The sequence below is a fragment of the Necator americanus genome, chromosome I (assembly GCF_031761385.1).
Source record: "Necator americanus strain Aroian chromosome I, whole genome shotgun sequence".
In the NCBI taxonomy this organism is placed as follows: Eukaryota; Metazoa; Nematoda; class Chromadorea; order Rhabditida; family Ancylostomatidae; genus Necator; species Necator americanus.
This window is the reverse complement of record NC_087371.1, coordinates 797,247-819,047: the sequence shown is the minus strand read 5'-3', so window position 1 is coordinate 819,047 and position 21,801 is coordinate 797,247. Positions and strand designations below refer to the sequence as shown.

Below are 21,801 nucleotides of genomic sequence, written 5' to 3'. Positions count from 1 at the left end.
AAATATCCCGATGCCTAGAGATTTACTCATCGTCACTAACTTACAAACGCGAGACAGATTTCCCTCAGATGAATATGTTCTCAAATTTCCACATGACGAGAAGAAAGGCGATCCCATTGCTTCGGAATTTTCAGTGGTACAAGATTAAAGTACTAGTTTTAAGAGCAAACATATCACATTATGGAGTTAGAACTAATTAGATGAAACAAAGTAGAAATGTGATTTTAACAGCAAACATTTCAAAGGTTAATCAAGTAAGATATAGGCGTAAACTGTGGGCAGAATGAAGATTCTACACCTTTAGTTCCAAATAGGTCAAAAATGAAGTCAAGTGCAATATTCTCAACACGCTCCTTGCATCCAGTACTCAATCACCTGGGTTTACCCAGTCAGCTGCAAGATGTCCGAACTTGAAGGATAATCTGGCAGCTAAGCAGACGTGGGGAAATGCAAGAATGCGGGGCACTCCGAAAGCGATATGCAACCATCTCTATAGCTCTCAACACTCCGTAATTCAATCCAGATGACGCTCGATGACGCGTTAGTGCTTAATTTGCCTCCGTCCCGTCCATTGTTATCCGGAATTCATGGTTCCTCGCGTGCTGCTCGAAGCCCGCCCCTCCATCGATTTTAGCACACCAAAAGTTCTGTAGGATGAAGCAACTGCAGGACTCTTCCGATCACACTTCGCCAGTCGGAAGCAGCGGTGGGAGTGGCGACTCGTCCACGGGAACGAGCCGAACCACTACGACCCTACGGCCGTCCGCCTAAACCACGCCCATCGCCGGAGCGTCGTCTCGAATGTGGCTGTTGCGGCTGCTCGCTACTTTACTAGTGGTGCTAACAGCACGTCCTGCCTTCGTTGCGGGACTCTCCGCTCGTGCCCCTGCTGCCGTGCTGCATGTGCAGACCGCGAGGACATCTGCTTTGCATCCATTACACGCTTCCGAGGAGGTGACACTATGGTGTGCACCGGACAATCTCCAGGTGAGTGTAACGGGCACCGCGTGGTCATCGTTTCTGCCGGTGGTACACTGCCATCGAGCTCCCATAGGCAAACGCATAGTCTTCGCTGCCGTACGATCTTTGATATGGGTGTTACTTTTCAAAACCACTTCCATATGAGGATTAGAATAGTAAGGAATTAGGGGATGAAGAACATGAGATCAACGACGAAATTAAGCGTATCTCTTGCAAGTCGTTGTTGACAGAGTTTTGCATGGGATTGGCATGAAATGTCTCTTAAAGTAATTATTCCGTCTTGCCGTATGCTTCATTTTACTCGATGATGAAAACAATAAAAAAAATGTATGGAAAGAATTTCATAGTTCAAAGATAAAACGCTAGATCTACAACTGCTTAGTGTTTCCAGGAAAGTCTCAAAGGTTTGGAGAAATGACTAGAAGTCCATTTTTTTTTCTGAGAGAAAAAAAAAACGAATTCGAAGAGAAATTATAAGAATGCGGAACCTTCGTTTCCATGCGGAAGTTCGATTCAAGGTTTTCGACAGGAAATATAATCTCACACAAACGCAGAAGAGATTTTTGTTTGACGAAATATGGAAGAAAAAGCTTTTGGAAACGATAGCTTCACACTTTCTGTCCTGCTTGACTTAAATCACTAAAAACATCGATCACAGCTGCCGAGCCTCGTTTTCACCGTGAGAAGGTTGCTGTACGAATGTCGCTTGCAGCCGAAGTGAAATTAGCAGCTCTATATAACACTGATATTTGTAGGTCACAATCCGAAAAGCGTGGTTCGTTCGGAAACGAGACAAGAAACGTTTCGAAGCGCAATTAAGTGCAAATAAGAAAAACGCCACCCTCACACTCACATCTCCAACTATTGGCGATGCGGGGGAGTACACGTGTGAGTTGGACACACAGCACGGACGTCTCATCAATCAAATACACTTGTATGGTAAGTGATTAGCAAGGACAAACTATTCCATTTCCTTTTATTAGTACTGTTTCGGGACTTCTACATTTGTGAGACGTTTTTTTTTCTTGGTTTTAGTATTAGACTCTTCTTCAATTGTTCCTCTTTCCTTGCCGTCGCCTGTATTGCCATTGTCGTGGTGCCGATGCTAGATTTTTGATCTAAATGAGGTCAGAATCGTACGTCGATTTCAATTCTTGCACCATTAATTTAAATGGGGAAGAAAGTCTTCCGCTTTCAAATATTTTAAACGCAGCGAATCATACTTTTTCAAGTATTTCTACCTTGTAAGTAAGTTAAGCCATTTTAACGATGAAGTCGAGTAAAATGGGCCACTATCTCTATTTGTAACCGCCTTGTGCCACTCCCCACTACTTTTCTTCTTCAGAAAACCGCGTTGAATTAACACTTAAATGATGAGTCACTGTTTGATCAAAATGATGGTAGAATTTAGTTTATTTTTGAGTAGGATTGTTATTTTAATGTATTTTAGTGCAACGATCACAAATAATATAATTAAATTATATCTTTTAAGTAAGCTTTTTTGAAAAATCGTTCTAATATTGAGCTGCGAAACTTGCTTGTACTTTCCACAGCATGAATTTGAGCATAGCGCGAAGTTTTTTTGCTTTTAACTGCACTTATAAAACGCAAACAATTCGCACTCAATTCCAATTACAGGGAGTAACTAGTTATCGAATGTTGAGTGTATCCTGCTTCTTAGGGAAACAGATACTGTCGCCGTTTGGTTTTTAGCAACTTTCTCCACTTCTTATACTTTCACGCCCTTACGCATACCCTTGAGAGCTTTTGAAAGCGTCAGTGACAAGAATCAATGCCCCAGCAGGTCGTGCTTGATGGGAGCTCAGTGCAGGGCTTTCGATCGCGCCGTTGCCGAGCACAAAATCATGGTAATTAGGGAAGCAGCGTGTGATTAGCCACCATCTTTGCTAGCCGTCTTTCGATCTTTTACATCCCTGCACCCTCCCACATTTCGTTTTTGTCTTCCTCTTACGCCCTTGATGCAGTATTTGCGTCTAATCTGTCAGAATAGCAAAAGAACTATGCTCGAGTTTTCGCGAAAATCAAAGTTAAAGCTTTTTAACTCAATTTAACTATTTTTGACTATCATTATTTATAAATTTTGACATAAAGTATGCATGTACTTATGTATGTACAGGAAAAAGAACAACATTTGTAGGAGTCTCATAATCAAAACTTATAAGAAGCTCATAAGTTCTGCATGTTTCATTTGAAAATTTTGCAGTGATTCCAGTTGTCTCAATGAAAATCGTCTGAGTGAACGAAAGTATTTCTTATTTCCCAACAGACAAAATCTAGGAACTTTTTTTCATGCTAAGAGTAGACATAGTGTGTAAATTGAGAACTTTTGTAGAATTTTGAGGTTTTGAAGGCCTCCAGTTTCCGATATCCTCTTCTCATGCCATAAAATTTGCACATAGCACACATTAATAGGGAATAAACATTGTTAATGGCATACGGTGTAAGGTTTCGCTGCAGTATAAACAAGATCCTTGGAATTCGTGCAGGCCACCTTGTTCCTACTCGTTATTCTCAGTTAACAATCGCGTTTGATTTTTATAGCTACATTTTCTTGCTCCACTATTACTTTTTTCTTTCCTTCTTGGAGCATTAGTAACTATATTTCACTAACATTAGTTTTGTTGTTGTCTTTGGACCTAGCCGCAGCGTTTCCATTTCCTCTGCCGTTTTTTCCCCTTCAATTTCGGTTGCCACGGTAACAGACGTCGTGTGAGGGTGTTCAGCCACTAGCAACAAGTCGATAACTGCGGGGCGCCTATTCTAATTCCTGAAGTAATGAGGTGTTTCTTTCTTGAAAACATGTATTGGAAACAAAACGATTTTGGCATCAAAAACAGCCGCCGCGAAGCCGAGTAGAAATTTGAAAGAAAAAAGCGTGCGATACCAACTAGGCACATTTGATTTTTGACAGCTGGTTTTCTGCTCGTAGTGCGGAAGCGGAAACTGCGGAGGAAGGATGGGTCGCTGTGGACAGATGGTTTCGGCTGCAACGATTGGCACGGATGAAGAGTGAGCAGATTGACCCCGGATTCATGTTTTCTTGTCTTTCCAACGAGTTACTGGTTAATTATTTATTATTATTTTTATTGTTATTTTTGGCCTGACGTTTCGACTGTCTCGTCTTTATGAAAGGCGTAAAAGTGGCTCGACGTCACTGATCCTATGCATATCGCTACACTACGCAAGAATCCCCGACAAGAAAACAACTGATTATTCACTTTCCCGCGAGCCGGACTAGTGAGCCACCGCGTCCTCAGGTTGCCATCCAAGTGATAGTTAAATAGTTTATTTGGGCAACTAAGCGCATAAAATATTCTTCTCCTAAAATGCAGCTTATGCAAAACATAGAGGTAAAAAAGTGGAGTTTAGTTCCTGAGAAACTAAACTCCACTTTTTTTGCTGAAGTTAGGTCTTCGCATAAATTACAAGACCACTAAAAAGGATTATTACTTCTTTTTGGTTCGATTATTCGTAGGAACGTCAGGCCTAGTTTCGTAGTTATGGACTAGATTTATGAGGACCTTATAAATATTTGTCCTGCGAGGGGCGCGTAACCAATTACTCATTCCATGAATGCATAAGCAATAAACGAATAATGGTTGTTCATATGCCGGTTTCTTCGCAGCTCCTCGTCAGTAACTGTCTCTCCTGCTGGGTTTTTCTGAATTTGAGTTATGCATTGAAGACATAAATGAGATCTAAGTAGTTTGCTGAGAACTAGGAAGGCGTTTTTAGAACTAATCCTCAACGATGAGGCCAAAAAGCGAACAAACAGGCGTTCATCGTTTTTTTTTTACAACGGCGACCCTTAGATCGCCGTTTCGCACGGCCTCTGCGCCAGATGGCAAAATCGGCCCCTCGATACGACTACCCGTTTATTTGCGGGGATCACAGTTTCATATATCACTTCTGCATGAACTTTAGTCTCTAACAGTGGTCGTGCAACATGGTCTACAATTTCAACCAAGTTTTTCCCGCCAAATCGTTTGAAATACAGCACTTCTCAGATTTAAGGAAGGTGTTAGGTGTTAGAAACGTTGGGAAAGGTTCAAGTTCAATGGTTTAAACTAATCGTCTTTCTACCTGCAATCTGTTTAGTTTTTCTCTAACAGTGGTTTTGGTGTCCTTCCACATAAGTCTGGTACCAATTTATCGACCTTGGAGGGCTCAGTTGGCACTAGTGAGGGATCGAACTCCGATAGATCATGCTGCAGCCACAGCGGGAACCTCGCGCCGACTGCGCTACATTTCCCCTCTGCAATATTAACACCATCTTAATTGTTGTGACGAAGATGTGCCCTTTCTTGGGCTGGCGTAGCCTCAGCAAACAGCAATAGTTCTGGTTAACTATTCACCAAAAACAGTGACTGCCGAATATGCATTGCAAACTTACAAATAGTAAATTAAAACATGATCACACAAGAAAAAAAGGGAATACGAGAAGAGAGAAATAGAAGGAATGAAGCAGGTACTACCAATATGAAAGTATGCTAAGTATTACAAACTGGTCGTTACTAAAGGACTCGAAAGTATGATAAGTATGGTTGTTTTCAATCTCCAAGTCCTCTCTTCTTGAAACCTCGGCATTTGGAATATGGTTGTTTTTTTGTAGTTCAGTCAACTCCATTTGGACCATATGCTTCAGTTTAAAATGTCAGCAGTTACTGGAATTCATGTAGGAAATTTTGCAAAACACTAGCATTTCTTTAAAATGTTCTGGACATTTCTTCCATAAAAACAGCTTCGTAACGCTCATCTTTTCCAGCTAGCAGCGTGGCCGCTTTTCCCTCCCATCCATACACACTTGTTTGCGTGTTGAAATTCACTCACTAACAAAGCACAACGTTTTGAAGTTACTGTGTTTTTCAAAATATGATTCTTGCTATTGTCTCCGTTTTCAATTGATTCTGTATAAACCTCATATCATTGCCTTCGTGATGGTTAGTCGTCCAAGGATCACGGAAGTTGGTGGATAGTCTTGCTTAAGATTCCCAGACAGATCCGTTCAGGGTCCCAACTTGGTCCTCTCGCCTAAGGTTAAATTGGTCTTCCAACCCCTGGGGGATAAGTAAGTAGACTATTACGGAGAGATCTAGATTAGGGGAACATATCTCATTTGAGGATCTTTCACCTTCGTAGGACGAGAACAACCAGATCATCTGTTTATCTGCCAGAGGAATTGCGCCATCTTTCTTTGCAAAATAATCAAATAAATAAATAATTGTGGGATTTTTTCTTTTTTTTGACTCTGTCAAAATATGGTTTCTTTTTTTCGGTGCGTCGTTGGTATATATGAGTGATGATCATTGCGATACTGACACATGCCAAAATCTTGCTACTTTTTCTTTCAGTGCAAAGAAAAAAATCACAAAGGGTTGTATAAACTAAACTTCTTAACTATACTTCTTGAGCAGACGTTCATTTTCCTGTCCGCTTTTTTGTGTAAAGACGACTCTCTCACTTCTTATCAGGAGAAATCCAAGCAACATGAATGTATTATGCACATCTGCACGATTAATCCATATCTGAGAACATAAATTTGTTCCCTTCTAGTGTCATTTTTGAATAAAAACACTAAAAATAACGTGCTGTTAAAAGAGTGCTAACTTATGCTTATGACTTGGGATTAGTTTTACGAACTCTAAATAATAGGCTTCTTAGTCGTTAACAACTGCAAAGAAATAAGTACATTAGAAAAAGTAATGGTTGCTGACTGAATGTTCCTGGATCTCATGGCTGACTACCACCGCCATAACTCTCTAAACTCTATGGGTACTTGCATGCTATTTTCATCACATTTTCAATTAGTTCTGCTTGCGCCAGCAGTAATCGCTTCAGCACGACCAGTGGCAGTTGCGGACAACGACCACTTCACTGTGAAGGACAACAATGAGTTTCACTTGGAAGCAGAACGACGATATGTTCAGGTAATTTTCGATGCAATTTATGACAAAAGTGACCATAGTGATATGGATAGAGTATGTAGTTCTGTGTAAATCATAGGATCTGCAACTTCGTTGCTGTTACTCTTCGTTTGTTCTCTTCACTTTGCAATTTACTATTCTTTCTAAGCTTATGGCTTATACGTGTTGTCATTTTGGAGGATTATAAACTCAAACACAAAAGAATAATCAAGTAATAAATAAATATACAGATGCTACTAACGGAAACCCATCCAGTTACATTACAAGCTTGAGTCACGAGAATTGAAATCTTTTTTTTTAGCGAGGAGATGCAACGAATATCACTTGTCCTGTGTTCGGCTATCCAACTCCAGGTATTAAATGGACTAAGGATGGGAATCCACTTGGTCAGTGCAACTCGTCCTACCTTAATCCCCATATTCTCTCGAAGATTCTTTTATTTTTATTTTAATATTCTATTCTACCTATAAGTGTTTCATCTAGAATGACAACGAATCCATGCAGAGCGGGGGAAAGGGAGGGGTCCATGCCTCATAGATCTAATCTTAGCATGCCAAATTATCTTAACCTACCTATGTTAATTAGCAATCGAAGGGCCTTTTTAGGATTAACGTCCGCCACTCCCAAAAACCAGTTATAGTTGAGACCTGTCACCGACGGTTTTTCACTGATTCTCCATTTAAATCCCTTCGGATTTTCGTCAAACAACACCAGTTCGCTGCGTTTTGCTCTGCCTGGATTCTAACGAGGTTCACCAAACAAATCTCATGGTTCACTAATAATAATGTTAACCCTAAACACGGTATCATTAATGCGCTGAACGAGGAATTTCTTTTCTGTCTGAAGTTTTGCGACTTATTTTCCTGCACCCACCACTGGCTAACCCCAGATTATTTTTGAAATGATATAAAGTGGCCGATGTGTCAACTCAGTGTTTTTGTTCTCCCAGACAAGTCTGGTACCAATTTATCGACCCCGGAGGGATGAAAAGCTTGGTGAACACTAGGATTTGAACCTCCGATAGATCTCGCAGGCAGCGGAACCTCTAACCGTTACACTACACCCTTCGAAATAGTAACTTATTACTTAACTTATTTGATTTTAGAATTACCTCATGTCTAACCATGAACATAAAAACTTGTTGATGATTTTTTTTATGTCAAATTTTAACCATACCTTTTTTTCCAAATTTTTACTTCTTTGTACAAATTATGTATTACAGAACTCAGCGATAAGATAAGTCTCGAGGGCGTCGCCTTGTTGATCTCCGAAGCTGACTATCACCACGCTGGTTTGTACACCTGCGAAGCAGTGAACGAATACACAGCTGGAGGAAAAACCAGTAAACCACTTATTGTTATCGACAGGATGCTCGACGTAAAAAGTACGTTTGGTTTTCAAAAACTTTTACAGAAGACATGGTTCTTTTCCTAAGATTGAGGAATGGTTTTCATAGATGTTATATGTTCAGGAAGAAAATAAAGAAGCTGCTCGCCAAAGTCCTTTAATAAGAGATCTGAAGCTAAGCTTTGCTTATACAAGTGCATATTTGTCCAGCTAAGCCTTAGTAAGAACTAATGCGCTTACGCATTCAACGGCAATGAAATACTTGCGAGGAAATCCTGACTTTTATATCGGAATTCATGCTCTTTTGTGCAATTGCTGCGAAGACAGCGTATCACGAAATTAACATAGTACGGAAACCCTAAGGAACCCGTAGAGTTCGGTTTGTAGATTATGGCTCCGCTCAACTTTCCCTAATCCTCGTTTAAAAAAAGGAACGGTGTACGAATGGCTTTTGTTCCTACGAGGTACGTTAGAACTCATACACCTTGTAAGCCCTCCGGTCCCCTCAGAACAATACGTAACAATAGCAACATTCAGATCATTTCCATACAATTCTAATGCTTGTTAAGAATTAAAAGAACTATTCAAGTACAGGAAATGAGAAATTTCTTTTTCATCTTGTTCTTTTTTTTATTTTCTTTCCTTTATATTTCTTCTTCTCCATTCTGAATTGTTGCACATTTCTACTTCTAGGTGAATTGGCGTGGTTATATCCTCTAGCGGTCATATTCATCATACTGTTGGTACTATTCTTAGTCATTGGCTTTTGTGAAATTAGGAAACGACGGCAGAACAGACAGTAAGTCGTCTCATCTGATTGCTTTCCATAGAGATTACTATTAGGTTGACGCTATCTTCAGATCCCGATACTTTTCTCAAGAATGACATCATGATGGATAAAGAAGCGCCGCATTTTCTGACTGCCTCATTATTCCCATGGCCTTGTACACTAACTTTTTTTACTCTTAAACACCATGTTCTGCAATTATGTCCATTTTAACATTTACAGACTCCAGTACTCCTCCCTATTGTTCTCTTTCAGTGTAGAATCGTCCTCATTGCACGTTTTCCATGATATTTTTTAAACTATAGTCTCTTCGCCGTGGATGCTCATTTCAGTTTAAACAAATTGTTCAGAATTCCTCTAGATCAGATAACCTGTGTATTGACGTTGTTTGTTATTTTGTAAAATAAACAAGAAACAATTTTCGATTTTGTGACCAGGATATGTTTGTGTATTTAAGAAAATAAGGCTGATAGTTTGAAACTCATGTAATGTCAGCGGATTACTTCTTTTGTTTAAGAAACCTTTATTCTTTTCCCTTCTGTGGTTCAAGCTTACCCCGTAGCAAAGCTGAACCAGATCATAATGTTCTGTTGCCGTCAGAAAATGCCTCTCGCACACGATTGCCAAGAGTCTGCGCACCATTAGCCTAAGGAAACGGAGGTGAAAAGCGCATATGATGGCTCCAACAGTAACTCCATTTGAACGAATCAACGGATAGCGTTTTGTCAGAAATCGCAGTTACTATCGTTGTTCGATAGGAAATGTTGCATACATTGAACGATTATTTTGATACAAGAACAGCAATAATCCGATGCTAGGCTGTAGAAGCAATCTTTGAACATTCGCACATATGTTCATCTTGCCGGCTCTCTTGCTTGCAGTAAGACTTTTAAAGCCTAAAAAAGCTTTTAAAGCCTATAGCCTTAAGCCTAAGTCCGGTAAGGTCATAAAACTAAAATCGAAACTATGTGAATTCGCGATTGTCCCAGTAATGGTGGTTGCCCTATGTAAAATAAGAGCAGACTGCTCAATTCTAGTTACAAACGTAGAACAAAACAAAATTTAAATAAAGATGTAATAATTTCTATCACATGAGGATAGATAGTAATCGGTTCACCTGTTTCTTGTCAAGCAGTACTTGAAAAAAAAAACAATTTCTAACGATAGTTCAGTACGATTCCTGATTACCAATGGGCAGTATAACGTCGATTTCAACGAAATTCAACACATGACTCTTCATTCAACCGTTGCAGTAGTCACATAGTGAGGTCAAAACGACTTTAAGCCCTAGTACAATCGGCTGCGCTCGTTGCGGCACGGTGGAGCCAGCGGTTGGGATCGGCGAATCCTTGCTAGTACCACTTATCACTGCATTTCGCGATGGTCCCTCCTCGATCACAACCACTGGTTCCACCACGCCGCTTCGAGTGCAGCCGACTGCACCACGGCTTCAGGTCCTTTTCACCCGACCACAGTCATGCGTTATCTGTACAAAATAACTACATATAAAGGACACAGTACGCAAAAGTACGTATCGACACGCCGACCTCAACAAACAAATATCGATGATACTTGATAGTCGAACGTGATATCACGGATCAATAACCACGAAAAGGTAAATGATGATAAAGGATGGAAAGCGAGAATCGGAAAGGATAGAGCTGACGAAGAATATATAAATAGTTCGGGGGATTTGAAGGAAACAGTCAGCGAGGACAGCGAGGCGGAACACTACAAAACGAAAATATAGGAGAAGAGACGATTGTGTGGACAGTGTACGTGATTATGCGGTCAGGCTCGTTCCGGTCACGCACCGTTCTGCTGCTACTCCATGGACGGTAGCTGTGTAGGCTGACCATCGTGGTGCTGAAAATACGAAACTCACAAAGTGATGTTCACTTCTTTAATTTTCATGTGGAAACCTGTCCTAATCAATTTAAACGTTTCTTTTTTCCAGTTCGATAACACTGAGGAAAGAGGATCGTCATATGGAACGTAACTCAACTAACTAATATGATAGTTATTTCATATCGTCAAAATATTAAGTAACTGTCATGGTGTTCCCAAGTAATGAAAGGAAGCAATGGGAGACTTCTTAACTAGTCAATATAAAATGAGAAGATGTAGTAGGGGAAAACAAGTGTTTGAGGACATTTGAGGTGTCTTGTTACCGATTACCAAATTCTGTGGTTTAAATATTGGCACCGGTTTTCTCAGTTGAGATGTCAAATACCGAACCGAATGGTTTTTTTTTTTTGTGAGAATTTCGTGTGGTTTTACTCCGGGAAACGAAATCGTGCAAGGTTGTTCTTCAGAGTGCAGGTGCAGAACAGCTGGCATGATTTCTTTAGCGGTGCTAAAACAACGTTTCATGGAAGTACAACAGTGAAAGAAAACTGACTGCAGCAGGGCTTATCAGTGTGATTATTCTCACATTAAAAAAAAAACCAGATCAGGAACAACACCTTCAACATTGTTCTGAAGGTATTTTGTGATGGAAAATTGACGGCAATTAAAATTAAAATAATAGTGATAGAAAAATGAAAGAAAAGAAAAAAAGATAAGACAAAATAAAGCAATGGCAATAAAACGTTAGGGACCTGTACATGCGGCATCGGGCTAAGTTTGCAATGCACTGTAGGATTGATGATAGAAGCTTTTCTCTGTGGTACAGTATCCGGACGAGGGATCTATAGATTGCAATATATTCACTATTACACCATAAGAATCAAGAGGTAAATGAGCCTCGAACTGACCTGCAAGTTAGTCTCCGCGTCGGGAGAGACCGGTTCAGTTGCACCCACCGAGGGCGATCTCGCCACTGGCGCTGCGACTGCTACTGGAGCAGCCATCGGATGAGGCAGACGGCCTGGTACCGCTTGTTTACTGCGATCCTTATCCATGGCATAATCACCGGAGTCGAAAAACTTCTAGAAAGGCATGTACCTAAGCAATGCATCAACTAACCAACCAAACTGCAAAGAACAAACTACTGTTTACCCTTTGCTGTAATTTTTTCTGAAGAAACGAGGACGCAGGTCTAGCAGGCAAACGTCCCTGAGCGGCCAGCTTATTCATCAGCTGTTGTTCCTGTTGCTTCTCCACTGAAAGACCCTCGGCTAGGTCCTCAGGCACCTCACCGCTTACCTCGCTCCGCATGATCTGGAACAAACCCCTTAGACCCGCATTTATCGATAAAACGAATAACGCGAGAAAGCCAGGAATTAACACCCACAATTACAAAATCCGAACAGTGTTGAGAAGTTGAGAACCCAACTATACCGAGGACATCACAGTCAAAAATTTTTTTCCACGAAAAGGGTTAGCAAAAAAACTATGTTGCAAAAGGAATAGATAACGTGAAAAGGATCACGGCGTCTCACCCTTTCACTAAACACGAAATCATATAACTAGTTAATTTTTATCCTGACGACAAAATACAATGTAACATTCAAAAGAGAATGGATAGTCGCATGCGGCCTTAGAGGACGACCAAACGCCTCCTTCACTCAGCTTCTTAAGACCTGCCATTGCTTTCGATTGCAGGTACAACCCGTCCTAATCGCGCTCGCAATGATATCTGCGTTAGCAGACACGAAGTTGCTGATTCATTACTGCGACTGCGCGAAAATACCAGCCGCTCTTAGTCATCAATTCAGTCATTATTTCGAGAATTGATTGTGACTTGACTCATTCATGAGACTCATCCACTTCCGGGAAAAACCCCAAGAGACTTTACCTCTCCTACCGCACGGAGCTTTGGGTCGTCCGGGTCACGCAGGTCGCAAAATATGCCTTTTCGCTCATAGCCGAACTTCAGCTCACCGCTTAAAATAGAAACAACTGGTAGAAAAAGCCTATCGGACTGCAAGCGAAGGTTTATGTGGGGAGTTCCTGCGTGATTGCACGATTGACCGATGTTTAAAGACGGCGCACTGTTGGGGCTATCTCATAATAGTTAGATCAATGAGAAGAAAAATACTAAGAAGATTTTGTAATACACTAACATATAACGTGGCAATTGAGTTAAATATGGAAGTAATGCACTAAGAAGGAGATAAGTTGTGGGCGACTTTGCAAGGCTGCACAAACATATGGAACAATTGTCAGATCCTTACGAAAATTATGCAACAGTGTTCCTTCAAAGAAATCTAGCGCTCTCGTATAAGAAGTAATAAATGTAACGGAACAACGCACGTGAACCCGATCGGAGTAAGCACATGACCGAAAAAAAATGTGAAAGAAACCTCATGGGGAGTATGAGCCGCATTTTCACCTCATTTTCGCCAGATAAACGATAGTCTATCCCGACTTCCGTACCTCGATGATATTGAAACACTATGGCTCCATTCTAACTTTGTTACGGTAAGCAGCACTCGATGCACTAGTTATGAACCACAGTAGTAACTAGATGGCTACAATCATGGCGTAAAAACTTAATCACATTTACATAAGCGAGTTTCGAGACTAAGCAACACAGCAAAATAAACAAACAAAAATTGGAACGAGACATTTAAAACTACCGACACAGCTGCCGACACGTCAGTGCGCTAAGTCAACGGTTAGCGAAATCGCTGCCCAATGGAGTTAACTCAGAGGAAGCGCTCGTGAAACGAGGCAGGCAAAATGCAAGCAACACTTTACTACGAAAGAACGTTAGAGAATGATATTGCAGATACCTTCAGCAGTACAGCAACGTTTTACAAGAACTGCACAGGATCCAAACAGGAGGGAGTACCACCCATTAGTAGGTGCTGGGTTACATTAAAATCTTTATTTCTCCATTCGAGTAGCAATTTCAGTATTCAGTAAAATCATCTTCATGACTGCGGTGTTTGAGTAACTTCCCGAAATTTTTTCAATCGAATCCATCTGTGTCGAATATATTGGTTCTGCTTCCTCAAAGAACTTGATCGACATCGACGGTGCCCTCATAGGACAAAAACAGGTGATGTGATGTATAGTAGGGCCAAAACAACATGAAGCACGTACGCAATTGCGTAAGCGGCTTCTCTCCAGGCGCGTAGGTGGAGCGTAGCGGCTAGGAGTGTGGTGAAACTTTTGCTGACACTACCTATCGCTGCAGTTTGCGACGGTCCCAACTCGTACTCAACTTTTGTCTCCACCGCGCCGTTTCGAGCGCGTACGCAACTGCACCGCAACTACACTCGTGATTCATGTCGTGATTGATCCGACTATAAATATGAGATCCTTTTCTAAGCTGAATATATTTTCATAAAGCTAACCTGGCAGCACCAGACCTGTTCCAAATGTCACTTATTTTAGAACTTTAGATGACAGGAAAAATGTAAAGAACCAAACCAACCATTAAATAGGGTGTTAAGTCTCGGTAACGCCAATATCTCGTGAAAACATGCAAAAAGAAATGAATTCTTACACCCAAGAGCTTCAAAATTGACCGAACATTAAAAAATCTAGTAATGGTAAGGTAATGAAGTAACAGATGCGTAAAGATAGTGATCAAACTAAAATTCGACAGAGAAATCGCTCATCACTAGTCTTACCGCGACCGCACAAGAAAATAAGTGGTTTAACAAATCAGAATCAGATTATATTATATATATATATATATATATATATATATATATATTAGAGAATTAAAAGAACTTCAACGTGAATACTCGCTACGACTAGGATTAGGTTCCGCAACCTACCCACCTTCACTCTTCACGAATCACATCTTCATTGATATCTACAAGATGCAAAGTCAGAGGTCTCGTAAAATTCAACATATTAAACGAGCAACTTGATCCAATGGAATAACAAGGCAAGAGAGCATGAAATTGGTGGGGAGCTAAACTTTGATTAGTCCTATTCGGATACGTTACGTCACTTTCGACTCTAATTGGGAGCGGTTCTGAACTATTGAAAATGAACGACGTGGAATCTCCTTCTAATGCGTTACATCCGCCCTGAAGTGCAAGATGTAGTGGTGATTGTGTGTATGAAAGTTGCAAGGAAACTGGCGAAACAGACATAATCAAAAGTGAGGCAAATGCAACCAATTCATGAACACATCCACAATTCCATAATTAACTCCAAATCCAAATTAACTTATTATGACATGCCAACCATCGATGGGTGTGAGTGCGAAAGGAGCAGGTTACATTCACGGTGCTAATCAAAACGCACGACGCGATAAGGCCAGAACATGACCTGGACTGGATGGCTAGCGCGCCGAACGACGTGTAACGTTTGACTGCGCTCGATAGATCACGTGAACGCCGTCGTTTTTTGTCTTTCTTGCTATTATATTGCGCTCTATCATACTTTTTCCGTCACCAAACAAAATTCACATGACTTCACCGAATCAGAGCAGTAATAATGAAGTTCATTGACAGGATTATTCATAATCATTGGGACCTTTCGGCAGCTGTTATGACGACGGTAGCAGTAGGTAGGTGGCTAGTTCTTCGACGTTGGCGGATACGCGTAGGATGTTTGTGATAAAACAAAAATTGGAGGGTAGACTGTACCCACCACACCATTACATTACTCACCACATTCTAGAAGACAAAATCCCATCTTATTCTTCAAGGTATCCAAAATCTTCCAAATATACAAAGAAGAAAAAGGGTAACGTTGAACGTTGCTACATCATCATTACAGTTACAATTATTTAAAGAAAGAGTGATACATCCAACAGAAATGTCTCAGTACGCGAGGTTTTCGTGACTCATTCCCTCGAAAAACAAGTTACGTTACGACAGACTGGGACAAGTAGACCCAATAACTAAATTGTCCAACTGTTCCGTTTGAAAAATCAAATAGGTCTCCGCAGCCCTCATTACCGCTGGATTGGTCCTCATCACCGTCGTTATCAAACAAACTGCAGTAAAAACTTGTGTCCAACACGGAAACAGCAAAAAATTATGTGGTACCAACTGGTAGAAAAGTCTTCCATTCTCTACCAGTTGGTACCGTATAATCGGGAAGTACTAACGCTCAATCATATCTTTCTTAAATAATCACAGATGTTGGAATCAAAGTACTCCAGTGAGAGGACAACAAATAGGCAGAGGTGTGTGGCATAAGACCAGAAAATAAGGGAAATGAAAAAACTTAGTTGAAGTTGAAATTGCTAATATATGCAAGAAATGCGCTCCAGTTCCCAAGTTAGAACACATCGTTCAAAAACCAACTAGAAGTAGAAAAGGAGATAACACGTTTTCGTCCATTCCGTGAAAGAGAATAGATGAACTTAGAGTCTCCCTAAAAAAAAAAAAAACTAAGAAGAGTTTTTTCTTGAAAGCTCTAAAAAAACATAGATATTAGCAAAAAATGACTCACTTCTTCAAAAAGTTATTCAACTGCTAAAAACCAAACAAACCAAGGATTCTTACATGACGGTCGACTTGTAATAGACAAAAAAAATTGGATAGGTAAAAATAATTCAGCACGACTAAGCTCGAACTTCAGAAGCAAAAACTGATGAAATATTTAGTGTCAATCAGTCCCCTTAAAATGCGCCAACAAGTTCGACTTCAAAATTGTTGAGTTGACGAACGCTTATGCAGCCTATACAGTGAATTGCGGGGCCAACCGATGTAGCAGGTTGATGTTTTCATTCTTCCGAACAAGTGTGGTACCAAATGATTGGCTACGAAGGGACGAAAGGATTGGTATTAGGGCGGTTCCGAACCATCGAACGTGCAGACACAGTGGAACCTCTCGCCACTCCACTACACTCGCCCACTTTAGAATCAATTAAATGAAAATACAAACGAACATGGAACAGCCTTTTGCAACTACGTAAAAGAAAGCAAAGACGGAAACTGAGACCGCTCTATTCCAAGAAAGAGAGACGAATTTTATTGGTTATTAGGATAGGACCACAACTGGTAAGACTAGGTAATCTGTAAATGACAACTCAAGCACGGTTATAAGGGGAAGCTTACGCAGACGAGCTTGTTTTCGCCGACCGACCAAAGAAATTACAAAGTAACAGAGGGTAATGAGGCTACGTATTAGTCGCTGTTACTATAACAACTAATACGTCACGGAAGTGGCATGATACTCTGTACAAGTGAACATGTTGCCTTTCAGGAAATATAAACTATGGAACATCTCATCTAGAGAATAGCCGCAAAACGGGATTGAACTGATAGTTAAAGGCAGCGTATCGCCAAACTGATGATATACGGGAACTTCAAGGAACCCGTAGAGTCCCGGTCGTAGATTACGGAACCCAGCGCAGCTCCGCTCAACTTCCCATAATCGTCGTAAAAAAAAAACGGGGTGGGAATGGTGTTTATTCCTGTGAAGTACGTTACAACACGTTCCCCTGTAGATGTTCCGGTCCCTCAGCAGCCTATTCATTGGTTTCACTTGAATAGGCTGACGAGGATGCATAGCATCACTGATCTTCGATCGCTCTCTTGTGTATGCGGCGCGTTCACAGGGGAGCTGCGTTATAATTAACCTTGTAGTATAGAACGCCGTATTCCACACCATTTTTTTGCGACGATTAGGGGAATTTGAGCGGAGTCACGCTGTGTTCCATAATCTACAACCCAAACGTTACGGGTTGCCTGAGTTCTCCGTACTACGTCAATTTCGTGATGTGTTGCCATCAAGTCGCATTTATACTCTGTGACTCGCCATGTAGCGACACGAACAGCTAGACATCATCTCGGATGACTCGTGAATAGGGACGTAGCCAACAGTTCATGGCGGCAGTTCCTACTTTAACGCCACTATACTTTAATGCCTTAGAAACGCTGTCGATGTTGTGTGTATTTGAGTCAGAGATGTGGTAGACCGATGCCATTGATGGATCCAATATGGGGTATCGTTCCACGAAATTTGAAGAATTCGGCAACTTCCCTTCTTATTTCGCGTGACAAATCTTCTCAAATATAGAGATTTTTCTTGCTCTGATCTATTCTTTATTGATATTATATTATTTTTATCTATTTAATTTTACTCTTCGATTTATTTTCTTCTACTACAGCGTTTTTTGGATGTTAAGTGTACTTTTACTCATTTCTTTAGGCAAGCGAATATTTACTCTACTCAAAAATTCTATCCGCAGATACAATTCGACCATAAGATTAATAAATTAAAGCAGTGTCCAAGATATATCCGACTAAGTATAAGACTAAGACAAGGGACGCTTTAGGAGTGTCGCTTTTCGACTTAGTCGGATATATCTTGGATACTGTTTTATACGGATATGCCCTTCGAGTTGTCTATCGTTGGACGCTATCAGCTTCTATCACGATCACAGCGTTTATCACCTGTTCACTTGAAGATGACATACACAGAAATGACGGTTTCTGAGCTGCAGTGTTTTTGTTTCCAAAAAGAAAGCCCACCTTGTGTGAGCATCCCGGACACTTTATGATCATTATGAACTAAGGAAAGGGTAAAATGTTGGGGGGAGGGAGCAATCTGACGCACCTAAATCGAACTGCTTTGCTACTGTATTTGATGCGATTATTTGAGGTGATTCGTGACGGGAACTTCCACTGTGCCGGTACCTGCACTCAGAGCGCGAAAACGGTTATGGAGCACGACAGGCGCAAAGACGTCCATAGAACACGTTAACCGTTCTCGTCGTTGAACCATTTCATTTGCATAATGACTGCCTCCAACTTGCTGACTCTTCGCGATTTCACTCAGATTACTGATAACCACTTGACCGGAGTTTAGATCGAAGGCGAATGGCTCGCTGATCGTCGAAAATTGAGGAAATCGTGCTGTGGATGGAGCAACTTTGCCCCAATAGTGGAAGTCCGTGGAATGTGTGAATTGAAATTTTATAAGGGATCAGGATCCAGCACACGGCAGATTTACAGATTCCTTGTGGCAAACGTTAGATGAAAACGCAGTGTTTATTGCAAACTCTAACGCGCTACAAATGAATTACAGGGTTTCCCGACTCCTGGATTATCACAGAATCTCAAAAATAATAATTGTCGAAACTTCCAATAAAGTAGTGAGTTTGTCGGAAGAATTCAAACATATCACATACTATGCTAAAAAAAGAATAGATGAGAAAACGATGTTACGAATTTACGTAGCTCAGTAATAAAAATGCTTGGCAAATCAACCGACTACAACTTGACAGCAAGAACGCATGGACAACATTTGCAAGTGTCGCCAAATTGGAGGAACTTTTCTGCAATTATATCCTGGAAAGAATGGGTATAACGATGAGGGAATAGAAATGAGAGGATTGAAAACAGGCAAGAATTCTACGCGCTTAACTTCATGAATCATGCAGGTCTTCATGAGCAAAAGCCCGTAACTCTCAAAAACCAAGAGATCCCTGCCAACGGAGAAACATGCAACCACCCTCCTCCATTCGGCCAAAATAACCGGAAATCCAGTGACTAAAGGTGGAACAGGAAAATGAAAACGCAGCAAAATGGCAGCACTCAGTATCGATCATCGGCACTCAAGAATTTGACTGCGTACGGATGGATGAGTATCAGCGCCTCGGCGTGTCGCACGGGTGGAGGGCGCAGGGAGACAGCCGGCAACTGCATGGCTCACGTGCCTCGCGCCACTGTGACCGTACCGCGCAGGTACGGTCGCTATTGATCACCGGCATTGATCGTATTGATTCGGTCAGGTGGGCTCTGGTATGCGTGCATGCGTGCTGTGCTTGCATTTCGTCCGTTCCTGCTGCTTGCTCCGATCGATCGATCGCCATTTGTCGTTCCGTTTTTTCTGTCACCTTCAGCAGAAGGAGGAACTCGCCCAGTTTTTCATCGTGTATTTGCTGTGTGTGTTTATTCCTTGCTTCTGCACGCGAGCTGAACCATTTCGAATGCTCGTGCATTTTAAAGGCACAGGTTATCGTATACAGTGACCGCTGCGCCCGTACCGTTCTTCTCACCTCGTTCATCAGCTATTCTTCCTCTCATTCAGAAATCACCGCTGCTGTTTTCGGTTCACTGTTTTTTTTTTCTATCACCCTCAAGCAGCCTACGGAATTAAATTACATTCTGGCTCATTACTAATTTACCAGCTGACTGAATCCAGCAGCGTTCTTCCCTACTTTTGGAACCCCTCTGCGATCTTTTTTCGCCCACCGGCCTATTAGACTGTTATCAGCGCTGGCAACAATGCTGTCTTCTGTTTGTCGATTGAGAAAAAAGCTGGACAACTCGTACAAAAAGCTCTTCTAGCCACTGCCGTTCATCTGGTAGTCATTATTCTTCGTTTATATGTCTGCATTTCGATGAGGTCTCTCTAAAATAATCTCGCTAAGAAATCGCCCGTCGCAAGAGAAGTGAATCATCACGAAATCAGTTGCAAGAGAAATCCATTCGAATTAATTCGCATTTTTCTCGTGGTCTTCTGACGATAATGTGACTTTCGTTTGCTCTCATCGTCGGGACATATGCTTTTTTCGGGATGACTTGGAGGAATTTAACGTTGCCACATATTCGTGAATTGCACTTCTGACATTATAGATACGTGAAAAGATTCAAAAATTATCACTTTCGCGATCTACCGCCTTTAGCGAGTACAAATGGTGCGCTAAGTGCTAATAATAAATAAAAAACGTTGCGAACATGGATTTGCTGCGCAGTCTATGCTTGGTTTTCTTATTTCTTTTGCGCTTCTCCTAACTTGTTTTTTAGTACCATTTCAGTCTGTTCTCACTGTTGTATATTTTTATTGGCCGGTTGTGGCGCAGTCGGTTAGGGGTTCCGCTGCATCTCTACGATCGATCGATGGTTCGAAACCGCTCTATCGCCAACCCACTCGTTCATCCCTCCGGGTTCGATACATTGGAACCGGATTTGTTTGGGAGAATAAAAGTACGATTTGATACATCGGGTGACCGCAATTATTTGTATAGGCTAAACTCGAGTTCGTAAACCTCAAACGATTCTGAATTGAAGTGAACCCGGTGGCGCCTCCCGGCCGATTGAGTAATCTTAGAAACTTTATCCTTTATCTCCTTATATTTTTTATTACTTCACACTTCTGTCTTTCCTACATTGTCCAATGAATTGCAAACGCTCACGTATTTTGAGGGTTGAGAAAAGAAACTCATGAGAAGAACTGTCTCGTTGCCATATATAACTTCTGCTGCTCTGTTTGTGTCTACCCACCATAGCATATGACTTGGTCCTTTGTGTCTCATATCGTCCTGTCTTCTTTTCAGCTACTAGCTATAACTCCTGCTTCTTTTCCTCGAAATTTCGCTTGAGAATGTACCTTTTTTTCCAAAATTTCCTGAGCTTAGACTCATATCTATATTCTAGTTGCACATCAGCCAACAAATTAAATTTTGCATCTTTATTCTCCTCGTCTCGTACATGAACGAGCAACTAAAGATGAGTCTGCTTATGTATATTTGGTTAACCTTCATTGCATGTTTGTCAAGCTCTGCATTCCTTCTCTAAAATACTGTTGTCGGTCGGGTTATTGTGCGGAATTTCAAACTGAAAAGGAATCTTGTTGACCTATCCAAACACATCAACGACTTTTTGAACTACCTCCCAGGTTTTCGCAACATGGCATGACTATTGTGCACATTTGTTCCGCTAATCTCTCCTTGCCTCAAGATTTGTTAAGTAATCTTAAACCGCTACACTCCATGTCTTATTCTCCCATACTAATGACGCTTTTCCGTTTCGAATCGCCTTGTAGGTCAAATAGAAGTTCTTTGGATTTTTTTTTTTCTGCGAGCGCCGTTTGTAAAAATTTTCCCATGTCGACATCCACAAATTACAGTTTTTTTCATTGTCAGAGCAT

General features: G+C 41.1%; 2 protein-coding genes across 4 annotated transcripts; one reads left to right on the top strand and one right to left on the bottom strand.

The window, feature by feature from the left end:
• Positions 1–801: 801 nt before the first annotated feature.
• RB195_004087 (uncharacterized protein) lies at positions 802–9,158 on the top strand (the record flags this gene model as incomplete). Its single annotated transcript, XM_064178776.1, has 7 exons — positions 802–987; positions 1,737–1,920; positions 6,841–6,929; positions 7,228–7,312; positions 8,149–8,310; positions 8,967–9,072; positions 9,134–9,158. The coding sequence occupies 7 exons, from the start codon at positions 802–804 to the stop codon at positions 9,156–9,158; spliced, it is 837 nt and encodes a 278-aa protein (XP_064033066.1).
• A 1,726-nt stretch (positions 9,159–10,884) lies between these two features.
• Positions 10,885–19,741, bottom strand: RB195_004086 (uncharacterized protein; the record flags this gene model as incomplete). Of its 3 annotated transcripts, XM_064178763.1 has the most annotated exons (9): positions 10,885–10,926; positions 11,661–11,750; positions 11,817–11,990; positions 12,061–12,222; positions 16,224–16,293; positions 16,372–16,394; positions 19,161–19,217; positions 19,294–19,418; positions 19,582–19,741. In XM_064178763.1, 9 exons carry the CDS (start codon positions 19,739–19,741, stop codon positions 10,885–10,887), a joined length of 903 nt encoding a protein of 300 aa, XP_064033064.1. The 3 variants fall into 3 exon arrangements, with proteins under 3 accessions (XP_064033064.1, XP_013297857.1, XP_064033065.1); XM_013442403.2 differs by lacking the exons at positions 16,224–16,293; positions 16,372–16,394; positions 19,161–19,217; positions 19,294–19,418; positions 19,582–19,741 and having other exon boundaries at positions 12,061–12,219; XM_064178762.1 differs by lacking the exons at positions 10,885–10,926; positions 11,661–11,750; positions 11,817–11,990; ... (1 more) ...; positions 16,224–16,293; positions 16,372–16,394 and having other exon boundaries at positions 19,140–19,217.
• Positions 19,742–21,801: the final 2,060 nt, after the last annotated feature.